The 21801-nt window shown below is 40.8% G+C and overlaps 1 protein-coding gene across 5 annotated transcripts in view; it reads right to left on the minus strand.

The window, feature by feature from the left end:
- STS (steroid sulfatase) overlaps window positions 1-21801 on the minus strand; it is a 184596-nt gene that overhangs the window by 120415 nt on the left and 42380 nt on the right. For 4 of the 5 annotated variants that reach the window (XM_045000095.1, XM_045000016.1, XM_044999950.1 and 1 more), the window contains 4 exons: window positions 14918-15070; window positions 13662-13783; window positions 10539-10661; window positions 2607-3030 (listed from right to left, as the gene is read on the minus strand). In XM_045000095.1, coding sequence (XP_044856030.1) covers window positions 2607-3030; window positions 10539-10661; window positions 13662-13783; window positions 14918-15063 — 815 coding nt within the window. In that variant the 5' untranslated portion in view covers window positions 15064-15070. Of the gene's footprint in view, window positions 1-2606; window positions 3031-10538; window positions 10662-13661; window positions 13784-14659; window positions 14728-14917; window positions 15071-21801 lie in introns of those variants that run through there. The other variant, XM_045000129.1, reaches the window with a different exon arrangement.

Consider the following 21801-nt stretch of genomic DNA (forward strand, 5'->3'; position numbering starts at 1 on the left):
GACCAAGCAAGAGAGCAACAACCTTCAAATCGCCACAAAGCTGCCACTGATGTTGGTCATAGTTTATGCACCTCAAAAGTTGTTTCATGTTGTCATAGGTTTCCTTCATATGGACCGCATGACCAACTGGAATTGATGGCAAAACATTGCCATTATGCAGTAAAACAGCTTTAAGACTCGTCTTCGATGAATCAATGAACAGTCTCCACTCATCTGGATCGTGAACGATGTTGAGGGCTGCCATCACACCATCGATGTTGTTGCAGACTACAAGATCACCTTCCATGAAGAAGAATGGGACAAGATCCTTTTGACGGTCACGGAACATGGAAACCCTAACATCACCTGCCAGGAGATTCCACTGCTGTAGTCTGGAGCCCAACATCTCTGCCTTACTCGTGGGTAGTTCCAAATCCCTGACAAGGTCATTCAGTTCACCTTGTGTTATGAGGTGTGGTTCAGAGGAGGAGGATGGAAGAAAATGTAGGTCCTGTGACATTGATGGTTCAGGATCAGAAGTTTCATCCTCTTCCTCTTCCTCGTCTGACTCAAGTGAGAATGATTCTGGTGCATCAGGAACCGGCAGTCCTTCTCCGTGGGGTACTGGGCGTATAGCTGATGGAGTATTTGGATAATGCACAGTCCACTTTTTCTTCTTTGACACACCTTTCCCAACTGGAGGCACCATGCAGAAGTAACAATTGCTGGTATGATCTGTTGGCTCTCTCCAAATCATTGGCACTGCAAAAGGCACAGATTTCCTTTTCCTGTTCAACCACTGGCGAAGATTTGTTGCACAAGTGTTGCAGCATATGTGTGGGGTCCACCTCTTGTCCTGATCTCCAATTTTGCAGCCAAAATAAAGGTGATAGGCTTTCTTAACCATAGTGGTTATACTGCGCTTTTGTGATGCAAAAGTCACTTCACCACAAACATAGCAGAAGTTATCTGCACTGTTCACACAAGTACGAGGCATCTCTGCTCACTTGGCTAAACAGAAATGTGTCCCTTTGCAAAATCAAACACTGACAAATAAGAGAGCACGACACTGTATGATTTCTAGAGCTGATATAGGGCAATTTGTTCAGCAGAGTGATGTAAGCTTCATTATGATTGCATCATCCATGACTTCTAGGAATAACATGATGCAATTCATTTCATGTATGATGCAATACCAGTTTCAGATTGCATCATTCATTGTTTTGCCTAAAAAGCAAGTACTGTCCAAACCCAGTTATAGATTTATTCATAGATCCAGTCAAAGATGTATTTTAGTCATTTCTGGTTTAAATTGAGATCCCTTCCCTTTATAACTCACTTATCCTCCGCTATTCCCAAGTCAAGGGTCGTATATACTGACCCAATAGCATAACTTGAAAACTAGAGCCAATCAACAATTTTAAGCATCATTTTCGTTCTCAGTGACCCAGAATTAGTAAAGTTTGACTACATTTATTTCAGAAGCATTTTGGCTGTAGAGCAGTGTAATCAGCAACAAAATTAGTATTTGTTTTCATACACTGGCTCTGACACTATCTAATTGAACCTATAGTCATAGAGTTTAAGGCCAGAACATAATTTACCCTAAATACCAAAAATAATGTGCTATTAATTCCAACTTAACATCTTTTTGTCTTACAGAACAGAGCCTCAATTTATCAGTTCAGCTCCAATTAAATCAATAAAACTATTCCAAGTTAGACCAACTGGTGATCCAGATTTCTCTTCTCTGGCAGTTCTAAACACTAGTGTGAAATATAATACAGTACAACTTCATTTACACTTATGAATGTGTCATCCAAAAATTAAGGCACCCAAAATCACTATTTTCTCTTAAAAATTTAGACCACAGAAGTCTAATTTAATGGATATACCCAAAAGGCCACATACAACTGAACACCAATTCTTTTCCAGTCCAACATGCTCAGAGATCTCATATCTAGAACTGCAATAACTTACCTAACATGGTATTTTTGAATACTGAAAATACTTTGAATCACATTTCAAAAGATACTGAATTCCGGCAACAATTTCCTATATTTATTAAGTCACACCAAACTTATAAAGACGAATACAGGATCCAAACTTATATTTACTGCTTAATGGAATGTTACTTATGAAGATATCTTGTTATTTTTAAACATGAAAATATAAACAACATAACTGACATCAGTGGGAGTTAGGCACCTAAATACCGTTGAGGATCTGGGCCTTAGGCTCTTTGGAGCTGAAATCTCATTGAAAGTCAGTCAAGTCTGAAAATGACTCCTTAATCAGTTTAGGTATTGCAATGCTGAGAAGAGCAACACATAAATACCTTTAAAAATCTGGGTCTTTGTATTTTGCCTGGGAAAAAAAAATTATGCCTCTAACACAACATACTGAAGAGATTATGGAGGATGTGCACCTAGATTTCTTAGTCTTTCATATGCATCCAATTGTTAAATGGTTCACTTTCATTAGTGACTTGTTAAATCTAGAGAAAAATGACAGTATTACATAATGACCCCGTTTCCTTCATCCACCTGTCTATATGTATATTTTTTAAGCAGCACTATGACAGTGAAATGCCGGCATGAAGTCATGACATGACTAAACCAACCTACCTTCCTATAAACTGTACTGCTTCTTCCGTCAATCTTTGAGTAAGGTTCTTATAGGACAGTGGCTGCTGGATAATCTGGTCGTTCCTCATCAAGAAGCAGTTTAGATATCGAAAAGTATAAAAGAAAATGAGCAAAAGTCCAAATAAAACTGTACATATTAAAAAAAAGAAGCGCAGTGCTCCACGGGGTATTCTGAGGAGGCCAATATAATGCAGCACCTCCAAAGAGATTAGGGTAATACCGATGAGCTGAAGTGGAGTGGCAAGGTATGCTCGAACACCTGCCACAAACACGCTGCCTTCCCCTGGTTTGCAGTCTCTAAGACTGGTCATGGTGAGTCCATAGAAGTAATCAAATCCATGATTGAGGGGGTGATGACAGAAGTCATCCCTGCTGTTACAGTTCAGCCCAAGATGCCACTTTCCTATAAGGAAACAAGCACATACAACATTTATGTAGTTAAATAGCCTCCTTTGTAGTACGTGCCCCTCTGAATAAGGGAAACTGCCACTTCAGGACTGGCATTTCTCCCTCATTTATTATGTGGATCCTTATTGCTCTCCCTCCCCCTTGTTTATACCTTCATCCTCAAAGACTTTGCATCACGTCTGAAGCTCCTTAGGTGACCATTAGGTGGGCTTGAGAGACTACTGCAGAGCAACAGACCCCGAACAGTTAGTTGAAAATGTAGCCTCTGTTCGTGTGTAGCTAAGGCCCCTTACGCAAATACTTATTTATATTAGCTCCTGGTGAAATTAGCTGTACCAGTTTTCCCAAAAGTGTCTTTGTGGATTTGTTGCAACCATTCATCATTGTGATCTATCAGGTAAATAATTTCCAATGAATTTATTTTTAAAACACAGTAACTAGAGCTGTTCCAAACAGGTAGGTATTTAAAGTATACTAAGTATTTATTTATACAAGGGCTCACACGGGTTTTTAAAATGCCAGTCACTTGCTATATTTGCACAAAAGATTCCTTCTCCTGATCTTTTTAAAATAAGTAAATAAATAAACAAATAACATTCATAATACACATCCCTTAAATTCATTTTCTTTGCATTTAAGTGATACAGAATGATTTTTTTCCTACAAACCTGAGCGCTGGTCAAAATAAGAAGAGAGTGGACCAGGTTCTGTTCTAAGATACACTGCTCTGCATTATGTGTAAATTCCATTCATGCCAAATGAGAACCTTTATTTAACTAGATAACTCTTCAGGACAAGTACTATTCCTTGCTATGTATCTGTACAGTGCCTAGCACAATTTACCTCCATTCTTGGTTGGGGCCACTAGGTGTGATTGTAATACAATAATGGGTAATAAACAACAACATCGCCTCCAGACTTACACTGATATAACTGAACAGAATCTTAACCAATCACTAGACAGGGCTAATGTATGGTTTGATCCATTTTTATTCCTTGTAACTTTAATGATTTGCATCTAATAGTTGTCAGGAACAAGAACAACATTTTAAGTAGTGTATTCCAATGATCAAGTACATGGCAATTTTGCACTAGTCAAATATCTAAAAATGACCTGCAAATTCACAGCAGTGTAAGTTGTGATCTTTAAAAAAAAATGGTCTAGACAAGATTCCAGCATTCCCTCCATACAAGCATCGTTGACTGTCCCTCGATATGAGGATAATGTCTGCAAGGAGGAAAAGTCATTGATGAGACTTAAGATGGCTGAGGAGTCCAATCCCTGCTCTACAGGTTTTTTCACATGTGACAGGTAGTTGCTTGGAGAGAGCACAATTGCTGGCTGGGATGCTGTACACTTTCCTTCCTCCTCTGCTGTTTCTCAGCCTCTTGAACAAGGCGATTCTCTTCAAAACAGACTAAGGCTTGATGTATGATGTGATGCCATTGCCAGACAGCTCTTCTCAGTTCATGGGATCAATGCCTCCCTTCTTAAGATATACTTTCAGGGAGTCATTGTAGCATTTCCTCTGTTCCCCATGGGTCTTCTTGCCCATGACTATGTTGAGAAAAGAGGACTTGCTTCGAAAGACAAGCATCAGTCATCGGTACGCAATGAACAGCCCAGTGAAGTTGATGTTACATAATCTTTGCCTCAACACTGGTGATGTTAGCTGCAGAGAAAACACTGGCACTGGTGTGATGGTCTTCCTATCTGATACGGACAATCTACCTAAGGTAGCACTGTTGGTACCACTCCAGACACTTAAGATAGCTTTGGAGTGTCACCCATGTCTCACACCCATAAAAAAAGAGTGGGGCATTGTAGGCTGGCATCTTAGCTTCCATTCGCAGATCTCTGTCAATAAAGACACAATGGAGCAACTTTCTGAAGAATGCTCTGGCACAACGGATCCTATGTTCAATCTCCACATCAAGATTAGCTGTCTGGGAGAGGTGGCTACTAAGGTAAGAGAAATGGTCAACATTTTCCGGGGGTTCATCACCAATGATAATTTGTGGGAAAAGGTGGTCAATGTGTGCTGGGGCAGGCTGACGGACCACCTTCATCTTCACACTGTTGAGGGAAAGTCCCAGGCTATGATAGGTGCCTGAGACAAGATCTAGGGTGGGTTGCAAATCATTGTCCCAAGCAAGATTCCAGCATTTCCTCCAAATAAGCATATATGAGAGAACAGAAGATAGGTGGAACTTTTCTCCTCCTTCCACATCACACAACTTCTGAATTTGCACAAAGGAAGACTGTACCTGATGTTAATAATTCATGAGCCTAAGATACAGGTGCATGTCCAATCCTGTCTTCCCCATTCCCAACAGCACTAAATATTAGACCTGACCAAAGGACAGCAATTCCATTTCATGACAATTTTTGTGATTTTAAAATTTGTTTTCCTTCCAAGGTGCAATAACCCTTCTGAACATTTTCGCAAAACGAAATTGTGTCAAAACAGCTATTTTTCTATTCTGGTCCTTCTCTCTCTCTCTGGTCAGAAGTGATCAGATAATCTTGGATCTCAGAAACCTTCAGGATGAAAACTTCATCAAAATCAATGCCTCTGTGAAATGTTTCAGTGAAACAGCATTTTTTGACAAAATTATATTTAGCCAAAAATGTTCCAACCTGCTCTATTATACCCCCTCCAAAGAGCATAGCACCACCAAACATCCCAAACAGGGTGAGGTAAGCACAAGGCTAGGGTCAAATTCTCTTTGCACACCAGCTGGTAGTTTTAGGCCAGCGCTACGAAGAACATGTGCTGCAACTCATAGGAGAAATTAGCATCAGGGTCGGGGTGTGGGAAGCCTGGCCTAAGGATTAATGTCAGACATTAGTCAAGGGGCCAGGAGCCAATTACCAAGAATCAGGCCAGGCTGGAATGCCAGGAGATCAAAACCAAGAGACAAACTGGAAGAAGGAGATAAAAAGTCAGTTACCAAGAGGTCAGGATCAGAAGGCGGGAACAAATAAACATCAGACCAGCAGTCCTAGGCAGGGTGAAGCTCAGTTGTACAGACAACTTCCTCTTTCTTCCTCTGGCTTAAATAAAGGCTGCAGCCCAGGAGCCTTGCAACTCTCCCAGTCAGAGTGTACGGCAGAGCTTATGCCCCACTTGGGTTTCATGGACCCTGGTCCCAGCTCCAGTCTGTGAGCTGCCCAGTAGAGAACTAGAGTGCAATGACTCTAGGGACCTGGGTTTGAGACCCATGGGGGCTGATAATTACAGGCATTGCTCACAGTAGTTGCTCCAGTTAACTAGAGGCATTTATGGCTCCCACACTCAATATGTCACAAGTGACCTCCCTTGCTATCAGGATAGCCACCTCAACCCCCAAAGGCACACAGTTCTCTATAGACAGAATGCCTTTGGTCACTACAGCTGTGGACCAATACATGTACTTTAACAGGACAAATTACAAAAACTACACTATGGCCAAATATACTGAATTTCTTGATATTGTCACAGTGGCAGATGGGCCTAAGACTGAAATTGTGAAGCTCTGCATTTCTGTTCTAGCTAGCAGAGGCAAACACCTGGCAGTACAATTCTTCTTCTTCTCTCTTCCTATGCACTAGAGCACTAGCCAGCTCACATTGTCCCATTAGTTTTCTGGCCTCCTCCAGAGAGCTTACAACTAGTTCCTTTGGTTGATCTGAAGTTTCCCAAGGATTCAGTCAAACCTGTAAAAGTGAAGTTGATGAAATTACAGCACTATATCAGTGTATTCTCTTTGATTTTTGATGACTATCTTTGGGTTTAGAAAGTAATGTTAAAGCCAGATGGATGGCAAGTTGGGCAGCACGTTCTGCTCATAAAGTCAGATAACTGAAGTAAAATTAGAGGCTTATAATCATAAAAATAAAAGGATCTTCAAACCTTTTAAAAAAAATCTGTATTTTAATTTGTCAGTCTCAAGGGGCTTGTGATTAGGTAGGTAGAAGAAAAGTGCTACAAAAAGAAATAAAACATCTTTTTAAGGAGGTTCTTCTGAGTTGAACAGCATGCACGATTTAGGCAATTTTAATCAAAAACCTTTTACTAAATGTAACAAATTATTCAGTGTCTAGATGAATTTGGGCCATGATTAAGAATTGTCAGGTTGCAACTTAATCCAGACAAGACAGAGATAGTGCTGGTGGAATAAGGAGCCAGAGGAATTGAAGGAATTTCTATCAGTGCCCGACTGAGGGAGTGCAACTGTGGTTTTTCAAAACAGGTGAGCAATTTGCGGGCTGCTGATAGATCCTGAGCTGCTTCTGGGTGCCTAAGTAATGGTTGTATCCATGAACACTTTTTTCCCCATCTGTTTCTGGCAAGCAGAGTGAGACCTTTTCTCTAAACGTGGGCCTTGCCACAATTATTGATGCCTTTGACATTTTGAGATTAGATTGCTGTAATGTGCTTGATCTATGGCTACAACTTGAGACCATTCAGAAGGTGACACTAGGGCAGGATGCTGTAGCCTGGTTATTAACTGTAGTTGTATGCTGGGAGCATGTTAGACCTGTGCTCTGCGCACTGCAATGGCTTCCAATAAGCTTCAGAGTAGAATTTCACATGTTGGATTTAAACTGTAAAGACCTAAATAGTTTGGGATTTAGGAGCTGCTAGCAGGGAGTTTCCCTGTAATGGGCCCTCAATTCTGGAACTTGCTCTCTCTCTCTCTCTCGCTCTGCCAGAGCACAGATTTCATAACCTTCTGGACACATGGCAAAGCCCACGTTTTCCCTCTTTTTTTCTCAGGCTGTTGAGAAAAGAGTTGGCTGAAAACTGCTTTGTTTATATTAACTGGCAGTTCTTTTTTATGATTTTGTGTGTGTTTTACAAATGGGACAGGTGCCTAAAACATAAGATTGATGCCTATAGCTATATTTTATGCTTTCAAATAAATATATCAATGTGATGAATGAATTGTTAAGGTGTATATGACAACAGATTCACAGCATGCTATTCCTAATAAGATCTTTACCTTTCCAATATGCTAAACTATTACATTCAATGTGTGGGCTCAGCAGGTCACCCAATCTCTAGATAGATGGGATCTACAGATCTTGCAGATTCTCACTTTGAAGGTCACACTATTTGAATTTAGTAACTGGACTTTTCTAACATTGGAGATTAGTCTAGAGGTCCTACTGAGGGCTCTAATCAGATGTGGGGCAAAAGACAGGAGCAATGAGGGAGAGGCAGGATCAAAGAATGCCCTTTGTCCACTGCAGACATGTACCCTTGGCTGTGGTTAAAAGCATACACAGTCTTGAACATGACCCACACCCCTCCTGCTCCCTGCTGCAGCTAAATATAGGGGACAGTTCATGCATAGGAGGTTATAGGCTCAGGTACCAGTTTGTCAGCTCAAGATTCTTTGATCATTCCACAGCTGAGTTGCATTCCATGGGACCACATATAACTCTGATCTATGGAGTGACCAAGGGATATTTGCCACTTAAGTAGTATATGTTGCCTTCTGGAGGTGATTGGGGGTGGGGAGTGTAGCAAGGAGATATAAAAATGTACATATAAAATATATTTATAGATTAAAAAAAGAAAGAAAATTTGTGCAGCAAAGATACAAGATAAAAAGAGACTGGAAAGAAAAATACAAGAGAGTAGGGAAAGCAGAGAGAAAAGGAACTAAAAAACAGTGGCAGTATAACTTCTTGGTGCAAGGAAAGATGGAGATATTAATCCATCCCTAGTGGAGGTTGTGACAATAAATGTTTGGGAACCATTGAGTTAGGCTGAACCAAGCAAAGTCTCTCTGATCTGCCAAGATGACGTGATGAGAATATCAGCAGGCAGAGAAGGGCAGGTTGGGCAGTGAAATCTGTCTTCTGCAATTTAAATCTACAGTATTTCCCTTTTTCATTTATGCATGCTCTTTCCTTAGCTTGAAGATTCTTCTTGATTTTCTGAAGGCTTCATTATGCTTTAAGAGTATGGTAAGTTATGAAACTATAAGATGCAATATTATCATTTAGACACTTGGAGGAAATTCCTCATAACATCATGTTTATCTTCTGGTGATCTACATGGAAGATTGTCATGTCACAGTGGTAGTAGTGAAGAAGAGTAAGCATTATGTAAGTCAGCCTCCAGAAAATAAGCGACATTAAATGGGGCTGCTTATTACAAACAGAAAAATGAGTTGTTTGCAGCCTTAAATTGTATACAGACTGCAGGGAATCAAACTGTGGTTAAACTATGGTGACTGAATTATATTAATATTACTGTATCTGCAGTGTAGCTTGTATTAAACACAGGTGATATTTTCCTGTTCCAAATTTGTCAGAACATACCACCTTGTTCTAAAGAGTTTGACAAGGATTTATTATTTTATTCCTTTAAAAGCTGGAATACATTTCAGCCTGATTTTTAGAGGTACTAAGCATCCACAACTCAAAATGATGTCAAGTAACCTCTAAAAATCAGGCCCTAGATGTCTACTTGGGAACCTAAAAAAAGGAGGTATCCAGATTAGTGGACTCCTTTGAAAATGATGCTGTTAATGACTGGCCTGTAGATAACAAATACTTAAATAAAAAAAATCACAGTAGAATTTCATTGAATCAGCTCACAGAAACCTCCCAACACAAGCAATATGAAGTGCCTCACTGCCCAAATTAGGAAAGCACATCACAGTATTTAAATGCAATACACTTAAATACAATAAAGTATTATTATTACCCTAAACAGTCTCTACTTGTCCAAACATATTAATGTTGGTTATGTAATCACCTAATAGCATTGCTTAAGCCGCTGGTGTGCAGTGACTACTGTTACTTCCTGCTACCTGTCTGTTTATTGCATCTACTTGTCACATTTTAAACTAAGGCCTGGTCTACACTAGGGTGGGGGGGTCGAACTAAGGTACGCGCTTCAGCTACGCTAATAGCGTAGCTGAAGTCGAACTACCTTAGTTCGAGTTACTTACCCGTCCAGACGCCGCGGGATCAAAGTCCACGGCTCCCCCGTCGACTCCGCCACCGCCGTTCGCGGTGGTGGAGTTCTGGAGTCGACGGGAACGCGTTCGGAGTTCGAACTATCGTGTCTAGATTAGACGCGATAGTTCGAACTCCGAGAAGTCGAACGCTACGCGTCGACCCGGCAGGTAAATATAGACCTACCCTTAGATTGTAAGCTCTTTGGGGCCTTCTTTTGTTCTGTGTCTGTACACTGCATTGCAATGGGGGACTGACCCATGTTTGAGACCTTATGCATTATGTCAATATAGATCAAGAAGAAGACATAACTAAATTATTAGTGCTTCACACATGCACAAATTTTCTCTGAATGTGTTGCAGTTCTGGTGAGCTTTAGTGTATTACAGGAGTAAACTCATTGCATTGCAGAAGAAAATAACTGTGTGTGACTGATTTAATACTTCTTGCACTGTAGAAAGTTCACTTTTTATTTAAATGAATAATAAAACATATGCTATTATATAGCATAGTTGTTGCTATACATATATCAACAGTCATACCTATAAGAGCTGTAGAATAACCTTTCTGCTTCAAAAGTTTTGCAAAAGTTATTTCTTCAGTGGGAAGTCCACCAGAAGAGGCAGAAAATAAGAAGACACCAATGTTTGACAATGCAGCCATTCCTAAATAAAACAAAAATGAGTGTGAACAGCATAATGAGGATAAACAATTTTCATTCATCAATTCTATACTTTTTAAAAAAAGTGGTGTCACTAGAATGACATTTTCCCACCAGCAGCTATAACAGCAAATGGCAGGGAATTGTCTGTTTCCACTGAATAAGGTTGTTTTTCCACTTTTATGCAAAGCTGAGAAGTAGAGATGGAGAAAAATCTCAAATTACTGTGGGCCCTTCCAAACAGACAGGCAATTTTTGTAGTCATTACTATGACATATCTGTACTTCTGACAACAGAATTTGGGATTGCACGATTTAATATTTCTTCTTTCCTTAAGAGTCAGGGACCACAGGGTAGTGGTTAGACCAGGGGACTGGCAGTCAACACTCCAAGGTTCTGTTTCCAGATCTGACTGTATGAATTTGGGCAACTCACTCAACATCTCTGCCTCATTTTACCCACCTGTAAAACTATTAATACTATCTACTTCACGTGATGTTGTGAGGCTTGGTTAATTGATATTTCTGAACCCCTTTTTTTTTTAAATCCTCAGAGCAAGGCACTAAGGGTGGGATACACAAAAGTACTAAGTCCCATTTTTGGCTCCACTGCAATCTGCAAAACTCTTGACGAACTTTGTAGATGCCTGAGCTTACTCACCACCTAAGTTTTGCAGAGCAGAAGTTCCCCAAGCATTTACCTTTCTGCCTCTGGGCATTTGCACTGCTGCCTCACTTTAGGTGTCCAGATGACTATCTCCTGCCTAAGCCCCAGAGCGATTCACAAACTGGGGAAAGACAGGAGGAGGAGGTGCTGCTCACCTTATAACTTTCAGCCCAGTGGTTAACACACTCATGTGGAATACAAGAGACTCAGGTTCAATTCCCCCTATATCAGTGTATCCCATACCTCAGTGCAGTGATTAATTTGTAATGAAAGAGGTGCCAGGGCTCAAAACAATTTTTTTACATTCATAACTGATGCAGCAAGCCCAGGGGTGCCAGGGCTGAGCCCTGGCAAGCCCTGGCATAAATTAAGCACTGGCTCTGTGGTTAGAGCACTTTCCTGCCATTGCTTCCCTGCCTCCATCTCCCCCGCAATCCCTGTTTTGTATGGAACAAAGCAAGCACCTAACTCATTCCCTCACTAATGCCTTAGACGCCTAAACCATCTGACTCCAGGAGGTGGGTTCCCATTTGTGGATTGCTAAGCAGAGCAAGGTGCCTTTCTGCAGCCTACACCTAGGCACCTATCTCTGAGCACACACTCATCTGGTCAGCATCTCCAATTGGCTAGTTTAGGTGGGTCCCCACCTAGTGTGCTGGCTTCTGTGGATTATGTTCTTAGGACCTTATCTCTGCCCATTCATTGTATAGGGATCCTGGGCAGCTAGCTCAGCTTGGTGGATTACAGTCTTGTTCCTGTGATGTTCTAGGCACCTAGACATTAGGTGCCGTTACGCTCAGTGTTGCAATGCTGTAGTTCCTTCATGGATCCCACCATATGTATGTAATTGTAGCAGCAAGAAATGGAAAAGACCTGTTGGACCAAATCATCAAAGTGATCTCAGCCTTACTTCCAACTTAGCCCTCGATTTCGCACCCCCAATCAACATGCTCAATGGATAGTTGTGTTCTCTACAAAAACACTTTATTTTATTTGAAGGCATATCTAGATATCTCAGATCAGGTCCTCAATTGGTATAAATCAATGTCGCTCCATTAAGATTATTGGGGCTACACTGATTTATACCAGCTGGGGATTATTATTATTAAAAATAATTAATTATTATGCCATTACTTTTCTCCAGGTTTCTCCCTCCCATTAAATATCTGGGTTTTGGATTGCTTTCCTTCAGATGTTTTAGCCTGAATTATTGCAAGTTGAAGCTAACTTTGTTATTTTCTGAACATGCTTCTGATATCTCAGGGTCCTTTGGTATTAGTTCTCTGTCTCCATTAGTATTTGCAATTAGTCCCCATTGAACAGCTTTTACAAATTTGACAAAAAAGAATGTTTACTCTTTCATTGATACATGAAGATATTAAAGACGACCCAGGGCAGGGCAATCAGTGAAACTTCCAACTCAAAACAATGAATTTTTCAGAAAATCACAAATACACGAAAACAAGGGTCACAACGGAAAGCTGTTTGCAATTTTAAATATAGCAGGTGCTATTGGTAATAAACACATATTAGCTTCCTTTACAACAGAAAATATGAATGAACCCAGCAGGTTACACTGACTGCTGCAGCTGCAGCTTGTTACTTGATTAGAATCAGGGCCGGCTCTAGGGGTTTTGCCGCCCAAAGCAGCCAAAAAACCCCAAAAAAAACAAAAAACCCACACCAACACCAACAACAAAAAACGCGATCACGATCTGAGGCAATTCAGCGGGAGGTCCTTCTCTACGACTGGGACTGAGGGACTCTCTGCCGTATTGCTGCGGAATAGCTGGACCTGCCACCCCTCTCCGGAGTGGCCGCCTCAAGCACCTGCTTGCTAAGCTGGTGCCTGGAGCCAGCCCTGATTGGAATGAACATACACTTATTAAGCAGGACCCTGAGACATGCTTTGCTTTCATTCTCAGAAGCAAGAACAAGAAATGGGTTATCACTAAAGAACAAGAAATCTGCTTAATAACAGTCCTTGCTAAAAACCACGTTTGGAAATGTTTACGGTATCATGGTGAAGCACCCAGAGACCCAGCCACTGAAGTCAATGACAAGCAAGAACTGCCAAAGCTAAAGTTGCATGTGCTTGCATGATTCTTAAAATGAAGGAGGAGAAGCGGACATGACATGGATATGCTTTGTGGTGAAGATTCTTCACTCTCTTTTCCCAAGCACACAGCCTCACTGGGCACTTGACTGAGTATTTGATCCAGTGATCATAAAGACACATCCAGACAGTACCAGGGCAGAAGGCAAAAAATGCAAAATAGTTCCTGTCAGAGACAAAACCATTATGCATAAATGATCATGAAATATGAATGAATTTTACCTGATCTGACAGGGTATCGGCCTGTCAGAAAAGCTGCTCTGCTTGGGGTACACAGTGGAGATGCTGCTATATGTTGAGTAAATGTCACTCCTCCTTTAGCTAGCTTGTCAATATTGCGGGTTCTGGGGGGGATATATAAATATATAATAATTTCATATTGATTATCTGGAAATGGTCAAATTAAAGCTCATGGGCTAAAATGTTCAAAAATGCCTCAGTGTCTTAGGAGTCTGATTTGCACTGATTTTCAAAGAGACAGGCTCCCAAGTCACTTAGGCATTTTTGAAAATAATTTTCATGGTCAACATACGAGTCTAGTGCAACTTTTACAATACACTAAATGCACAACCAGACATTTGATTTTGGAGTATTGCAGCCCAGAGTAATCTTCTGTTCACATTTCACAAACCTTATTAAAACAGTGACAATATGGTATACCCAAAAGTTATATATATGTTTTTAATAATATATGACACAAAAATATAGCTGTAATTATGAGTTGTATGAATTTAACATATTTCAGTTATTTTTCATATTATTAAAAAGCTCCAATTTTGTAATATTTCAATATAAATGTTCAGAGTTTACTGATCTATATCTCACTCATTTCACAGGAAAGGGCATTTATAGTATATTTTACTCTACTCAATCACAGTTTTGATTCGCGCACTTGAAAAAAAAAAACATTTAAATGTGGAGGCTTAGCCTATATGCTTTTTGCACCAGTACTGCAGCATCTTACCTAACCTGGTGACAACAATCATGTTGGGAAGACATTTCTAAATTAGTCAGATATATTAACATTTGCTTTAATGGATTTAATTAGCATGCCGTAGTTAAAAAATGAACTGCAGTAAAACAAATCAGTGCTTTATTTTCAAATGAATAATGACAAGTGCTCCAAAAAGTTACAATTTTGAGACTACTTCAAAATATGTATACTTCTGAAATTATGTTAAAAAAATCATTAATTTTTCTTGCTTGGACCACAATCTTACTTTTATTGATTTTTTCTGTTTGTGAGGCAGCTTTTGGGAGGACTATGTATATTTACCTAAATTTCTTCCTATAAGAGTAAAGAAACAATGAAAGTCAAATATAAGCAGTCCACACTGCAGAAACAGGACCTTTCTGTACAAAAGATACCTTGCTGAAGCTCTAACTGTATTTAAAATAGTTTAAAATCTGTAAGCAAACAGTATGTTCTATACATAGATATGATGCACTCTCCCTCTCCTCCAAGTGTTTTATCAAACCTTAACGTTTTGTTTCCATAACATCCAAGATCTCCAATGCCAAGGTCATCAGCCATGATTAAAATAAAGTTGGGATTTGAAGTTTTGTAACTTTTGGCATTCTTTGTGGCATAGTGATAAAATAGTAGAAGTACAAGGATCCTCATCTTCCTCCTAGTGGTGGTGAACAAGTTGGAATTATTAAGGATAAAGACCATTGTTTGTCTTCACAAGGGTTACTCTAATTCAGCACCATCATATCCCAAGTCATTATAGTAAGAACAAAAGGTGAAGAAAGCAATTATGGCTTTTAAGTTGACATACTGTCAAGGTATAAAATCTGTCCTTTTTCTTAAGTACATACTTTCATAGATGCCGACTCCGTGGGTGCACCAGGGCTGGAGCACCCATGGGAAAAATTGGTGGGTGCTCTGCACCCACCGGCAGCTCCCTGCCCCAGCTCACCTCCGCCTCCTCCCCGAGCGCACCGCTTTTTACCCTTAGTGCCCAGCACTTCCCGCTGTGAAACAGCTGTTTCACGGCAGCAAGTGCTGGGAGGGAGGGGGAACTTGGCACGCTCGAGGAAGAGGTGGGGCTGGGGAGGGGATTTGGGGAAGGGGTCCAGTAGGGGCAGGGAGGGGGTGGAGTTGGGGCAGGGACTTTGGGGAAGGGGTTGGAATGGGGGTGGGGCAGGGGTGGAGTTGGGGTGGGGGGCACGAGCACCCACTGGCGCTGGGAAAAGTTGGCGCCTATGCATACTTTGTGTGTCAGGTGTTGGCCCTCCTTCTCTAACACAAATCCATCAGTAGTATATTAAAATTAAAAAGAAATCAGTGTGCTAGTATTCTAACATATAAAGATAATCCTACAGCAATAAACCAGCATGTACATATGAGAAAAAAGATTTTACATTTTAATGATTATTTGAAAACAAAGAAAATAACATTTTGTAACAGATCTTCAGCTGATGATTGACGAGAGAAACTTTCAGAGATTTCAGTATCTGAAGTAAATAAATTTCATAGCAAAATACTATCAACACAAAAAATATTTCCATCAAGGAATAAGTATTGTTGTGGTAAATGTGGTGAAGAGATGCATTAAGGAATTACTGAAATGAATGCCTAAGAAGAAACTCTCCATAAATGGTTTAAACATAAGGAGTCATAATAAAATAACATGAAAATATCTGACATGAGATCACAATGAGCTATCAACAATACTACAACCACATCCAGCCTAACAGGCATAAGAATAGGAAAATGGTATTTTTCCTATTTCCTGGCTGTAATGTTAAAACTTTTTTTTATAAAGATAGATTCTTTTCATATGCAATGCTGGATGTGAACATACTTTCACCAGGACAGAAAATCCCAGGGAGGCTGACTCCCAAAGGAATTTAATCTGATCACAGAGCTGTAAGCAAGAGGGTGAAAAAAACCGAAAAAGACTATTGTATGTTGTTTGAAGCGGGATTTCTACAGAGTCACACAAGCCAAATATGGGGGTGGTGTTTTGTTAGGAAGCAGACTGAGAAACTGCTTCTAGAAGAAGGTATTGAGACAAAGACCTTGTGTCCACGGCAAAATAAATAAATAAATAAAAATCTGTACTTGAATTTATTAACTTGAATTACAATCCTGTTGACGACAAGACAGTTTGAAGTCTTCACGTGAGTTAGTCAGTCGAGTTAAAGTCCAACAAGGAATATTCACAGTGGAGTCCCAAACCCATCTTTAACTGCTTACAAATCCAGACAATAAGATAAATATTACCAGGAATTACAATTTCCCATCATCCTCTTCCCACTGCGCATCCTCTTCTTCCTGGCCAGGTAGAAGGAAGGACGCTGAACTAGGAATTGACTGGGCAATTTTGAGAGGCAGTGGCAGTGGATGGTCAGAAGCTGCAGAGAAGAATCCTGAGTAACTGCATACAGGGTGTGACTTCCAGACATTACAGGTGGGTGCACGTCTGAGAGACTTGTTGGGCAGCAGCAATGACTGGGCAGGGAGACCCCAGTGAGAGATACTCCACTAACTGAATCTGGCCTGGAGACCTGCAAGCTCCTATTTACTTCTCATAGAGCCCTTTAATGGAAAGGCCACCCAAGGCAGTAAGAGCCCTACTCTCCAGTGGACTGACCCCAGTGACCCAAACAAAAAACCCTAGCGCTCACTTTGAACTGTAATTGTTTAGGCCTCTGTGCGTAGGGCATTTGCAACCTTTCCTTTTCCTGCCAGTCCTAGCAAGATAACCATTTTCACTTAGCCATGTGTCTGAGTGATTACTGGAGCACGCCAGGGCTAGCACCTACAAGTGGGCACACCAGGCCTAGCAGCTGAAACACCATCAGTACTTGCCTCCAAGTTGTGGTATACCTGGCATGCTATGCAATACTCCAGCACTAAGCAGCTAAAATTACAATATGTTTTAAGGGAGGCTTATACTCTTTGAGACAATAGAGAGGGACCCATGTAGGACTAGGTAAGGCATGATGGGGGCAAGTTATGTACAGTTCCTATTATATTTCCCTTTTCAAAACTTCCATTTAACTCTTTATTGAGGCACAGACCAAGGTTCTATCTTTTCCAGGACCTTTCAGTGCATATTACACAGAATCAAAACCCTCACCTTGGGGATTAGTAACAGCTCTCAGTCTCATTTAAAGACAGAGTACCACTCAATTGTTTAGTGTATATTTATATGTACTTATAGTAGAAAAAAAGAAACACTTAAATAGTACTTGAAATATTCTTAAATTACTTTTAAACAAGAGCTATTAGGTAGTAAATCAATCACTGTTCTTCCTACACAGACTTTCACAAATGCTTTCTACTGCTATTACAGTCATAGATTCATAGAAGTGTAAGACTGGAAGGGACCTCAACAGGTCATGCCCAATCTCCTGCACTCAAAGCAGGATTACATAATAACTAGACCATTCCTGACAGGTGTTTGTCTAACTTGTTCTTAAAAACCTCCAATGACGAATATTCCACAACCTCCAAAGGCAGTTTACCTTAACCACCTTCAAGTTAGGAAGATTTTCCTAATGTCCAACCTAAACTGCCCTGGCTGTAATTTAAGCCCATTGCTTCTTGTCCTATCTTCAGAGGTTTTCACCCTCCTCTTTGTAACAGCCTTTTATGTACTTGAAGATTGGTGTCATGTTCTCCCCTCAGTCTTCTCTTCTCCATTCTAAACAAATCCATTTTTGTTTTCAATCTTTCATCATAGGTCATGTTTTCTAAACCTTTAATCATTTTTGTTGCTCTTCTTGGGACTTTCTCTGATTTGTCCACATCTTTCCTGAAATGTGGTGCCCAGAACAATACTCCAGTTGAGGCCTTATCAGTATGGAGTAGAGTGGAAGAATTACTTCACGTGTCTTACTTACAACACTCCTGCTAATACATCCCAGAATGATGGTCATTTTTTTTTGCAACAGTGTTGACTCATATTTAGCTTGTGATCTACTATAACCTCCAGATTCCTTTGTGTAGTACTCCTTCCTAGGCAGTCCATTTTGCATGTCTGCAATTGATTGTTCCTTCCTAAATGGAGAACTTTGCATTTGTACTTCTTGAATTTCATCCTATTTACTTCAGACCATTTCTCCAGTTTGTCCAGATCATTCTGAATTGTAATCCTGTCCTCCAAATCACTTGCAACCCCTTCCAGCTTGGTATCATATACAAACTTTATAAGTATATTATCTATGTGTAAACGGGTTGGACTCACCCCTGCGGCGCCTCCTACTGGTTGCTCTGCGAATTAGCTCAGTCCAGCCCTGGAGCACCCTCTGCAGGCTGGTGATCCACCTGTTCGTAGGCCCCCCGTGTGCCTCCCTGGACCCGGTGCCCTTCTACATGGGGCGCTGCCCCCTAGCAGCAACCCCTTTCTCTCTGGGTCTCCCTTTCTGTCTCAGGGAACCCCCACCCTCTATCCCTACCTTGCCTCAGTATTTGGCTACTGCCAGTCATTGTCTAGCCCCACACTCTGGGGCTGACTGCAGTCTCAGCCTACTCATCCCTGGCAAGGAGGGTTTGGACCTGCTGCCTTGGCCTACCCCTGGGCTGCCCTCTGCAACCCCCAGTACCTTTGGCCCACTGCTAGGCCACAGCCTGGGGCTTTCTAGGCTGGAGCTCCCCAGCCTTCCCCAGCCCTGCTGCACTCAGGTATTCAGCCTCAAGCTAAGCAGCCAGGCCCATCCCTCTCTGAAGGCAGAGAGAGACTGCCTAGGCGCCTGGCTCATAGCCCTTTATAGGGGCCAGCTGTGGCCTGATTGGGGTGTGGCCCAGCTGCAGCTACTTCCCTGATCAGCTCAGCCTTGAGAGCCACTGCTCTCAAGCCCTGCCAGGCCACTTTTTAAACCCCTTCTCGCAGGAGCAGAGTCCACCCTGCTACACTATGCCATTATCTAAATCATTAATGGAGATATTGAACAGAACCAGACCCAGGACCAGTCCCTGCAGGACCCTACTTGATATGCCCTTCCAACTTGACTGTGAATCACTGATAACTACTCTCTGGGAATGGTTTCCCAACCAGTTATGCACCCACCTTTATAGTAGCTCCATCTAGGCTCTCTTTCCCTATATGTTTTATGAGATGGTCATGCAAGACAGTATCAAAAACCCTACTAAAGTCGAGATACACCACATCTACCTCTTCTCTTCAATCACAAGGCTTATTACCATGTTAAAGAAAGCTATTCGGTTGGTTTGACACAATTTGTTCTTGACAAATCAATGTTGTCTGTTACTTATCATCTTATTCTCTTCTAGGTGTTTGCAAACTGATTGCTTGATTATTTGCTCCATTATTTCTCCACATACTGAAGGTAAGCTGACAGGTCTGTAATACCCTGGATTGTCCTTATTTCCCTTTTTATAGATTGGCACTATATTTGCCTTCTTCAATGTATATACATTGAGTGAAAATATGATTTGTAACATCTGCATCACAATTTAGAATTTTAGTATAACATTTATCCTTGTGTATTTTTGCAAATGCATATTGCGATGCTTCCCAGTGTACCAGGGTTGTGAGGTGCCTCACAACCATCTGCCCTTAGCATGAGGAAATCTCGTCTGTCCTTGCTGTGAATCAGCTTCCTGAAACCATGAGTATCTGGCAGCACAAGCATCTTCAAGGGCCACACAAGACTTTCTCTCTCTGTACAGACTGAGATAGACACACACCAATTCCTGAGTCCTTTGAACATTTCTTGCAGTGTCCAGCCACTGTTCAACTGAAGACTCATAGAATTACCAGGCCTGTTGTTCCCAAAGGAACAGTACACACCAGCTTGTAGGATCACCACTTTGCTTGGCCCCACAGGACTTAGACTTTATTTAAAACAAGGATATGTTCATTATTAATTCAAGTGATAGTGAGTAAGAATAGTGAAAATAAATGATTACATACAAAACAACATCATAACACACTTTCTAGTGACTAAACTAACAGTATAATAATGCCTGCATCTGTAATTTTCACTCCATGCATTTGAAGAAGTGGGTTTTTTTTATGCACAAATACATCTGTTAGTTTTTAAGGTGCCACTGGACTCCTTATTGTTTTTAAACTAACAGGCTAACCTTCATTCTAAAGAAGTTTATCTTACCCAAAGTTCTCTTTGACATTTTCAATCATGCCTGGTTGAGACTCCTTTTTCACAAAGCAGACTCGCTATCTGCTTACTTCCTCAGTAAAGGGTGGTAGGATGTCTTCTTTGTCCCCAAATATAGTAGATCAAACCTTTGATGTATATTCCCCAAACACCCTGCTGTTTTAACTCTTCCTGTTTGTTTCTTTCTTTTGACGTTAAAGGTAATAATTGGAGATATACCAATATCCTAGAACTAGAAGGGACCTTGAAAGGTCATTGAGTCCAGCCCCCTGCCTTCACTAGGCAGGACCAATTTTTGCCCCAGATCCCTAAGTGGCCTCCTCAAGGATTGAACTCACAACCCTTGGTTTAGCAGGCCAATGCTCAAACCACTGAGCTATCCCTCCCCCCACAATGTTTCCTTCACATTCTGTTCAGGCTGGTGAACGGTGACCCATTGTGAACTATACACTACTTCATTTACATTTAAACAGCCAGACAGATACCAATTTCTTATCTGAACAAAGAGATGTTTTTTCACCTTTGCTGGTGACCAGTCTCTACAAACACACTTTAAGAACATATTTTCAGTATATACACACACACACAGCTACTGATATAGTATTTGTACATACATTTCACAATGGTATTGATGACCAGAGTGACACAGGCTTTTATTTGCGACCTCACATGACACTGTTTTGGTGAGCTAAAATGTACATACCAGACTGAGGAGATTCCCGTAACCCCTGTGCACTCCCTCTGTGCCCTTTGCCAGTTGACATTAAGAGGTTCCTAGGTCACACACAGATAATAGAGCTTGTACATTTTTTCATTATATACATATAAAGAATGTGATAAAGGAAAATGTGCAGGAAATGTCTGTTTACAAATAATTTTGAGGGGTAGAGGGGAGGAGACAGGGGGTCTGTTGAGAATTTCCCCTCTACACACTCACACTTTTCAGCAACCAAAAACTGAAAAATCTCAGACAAAACCTAAATATTTTTTATTTTTCTTGACCATCCCAAGCCCCAACATTTCAGTATTTGGCTCATACTAGGAGTTGGGTTTTCAATGAAAACTTGAATAAAAACTTTAATGAAAATGAAAATGTTGTTGCTTTCATCAATGTTTTTTAGGAGAACAAATACATACCCCAACTACCTCTAATACATAACTATCTTTTCACTTCTGATGATTGATCAGTCTATAGAGCTTTCTAATTTGTAGTGTGTGTCATTACACGTAGTGTGGATTTTTCAGAGTTGGAATCAAACTACCGTGT

Source organism: Mauremys mutica, chromosome 1 (genome assembly GCF_020497125.1).
Source record: "Mauremys mutica isolate MM-2020 ecotype Southern chromosome 1, ASM2049712v1, whole genome shotgun sequence".
NCBI classification, from domain to species: domain Eukaryota; kingdom Metazoa; phylum Chordata; order Testudines; family Geoemydidae; genus Mauremys; species Mauremys mutica.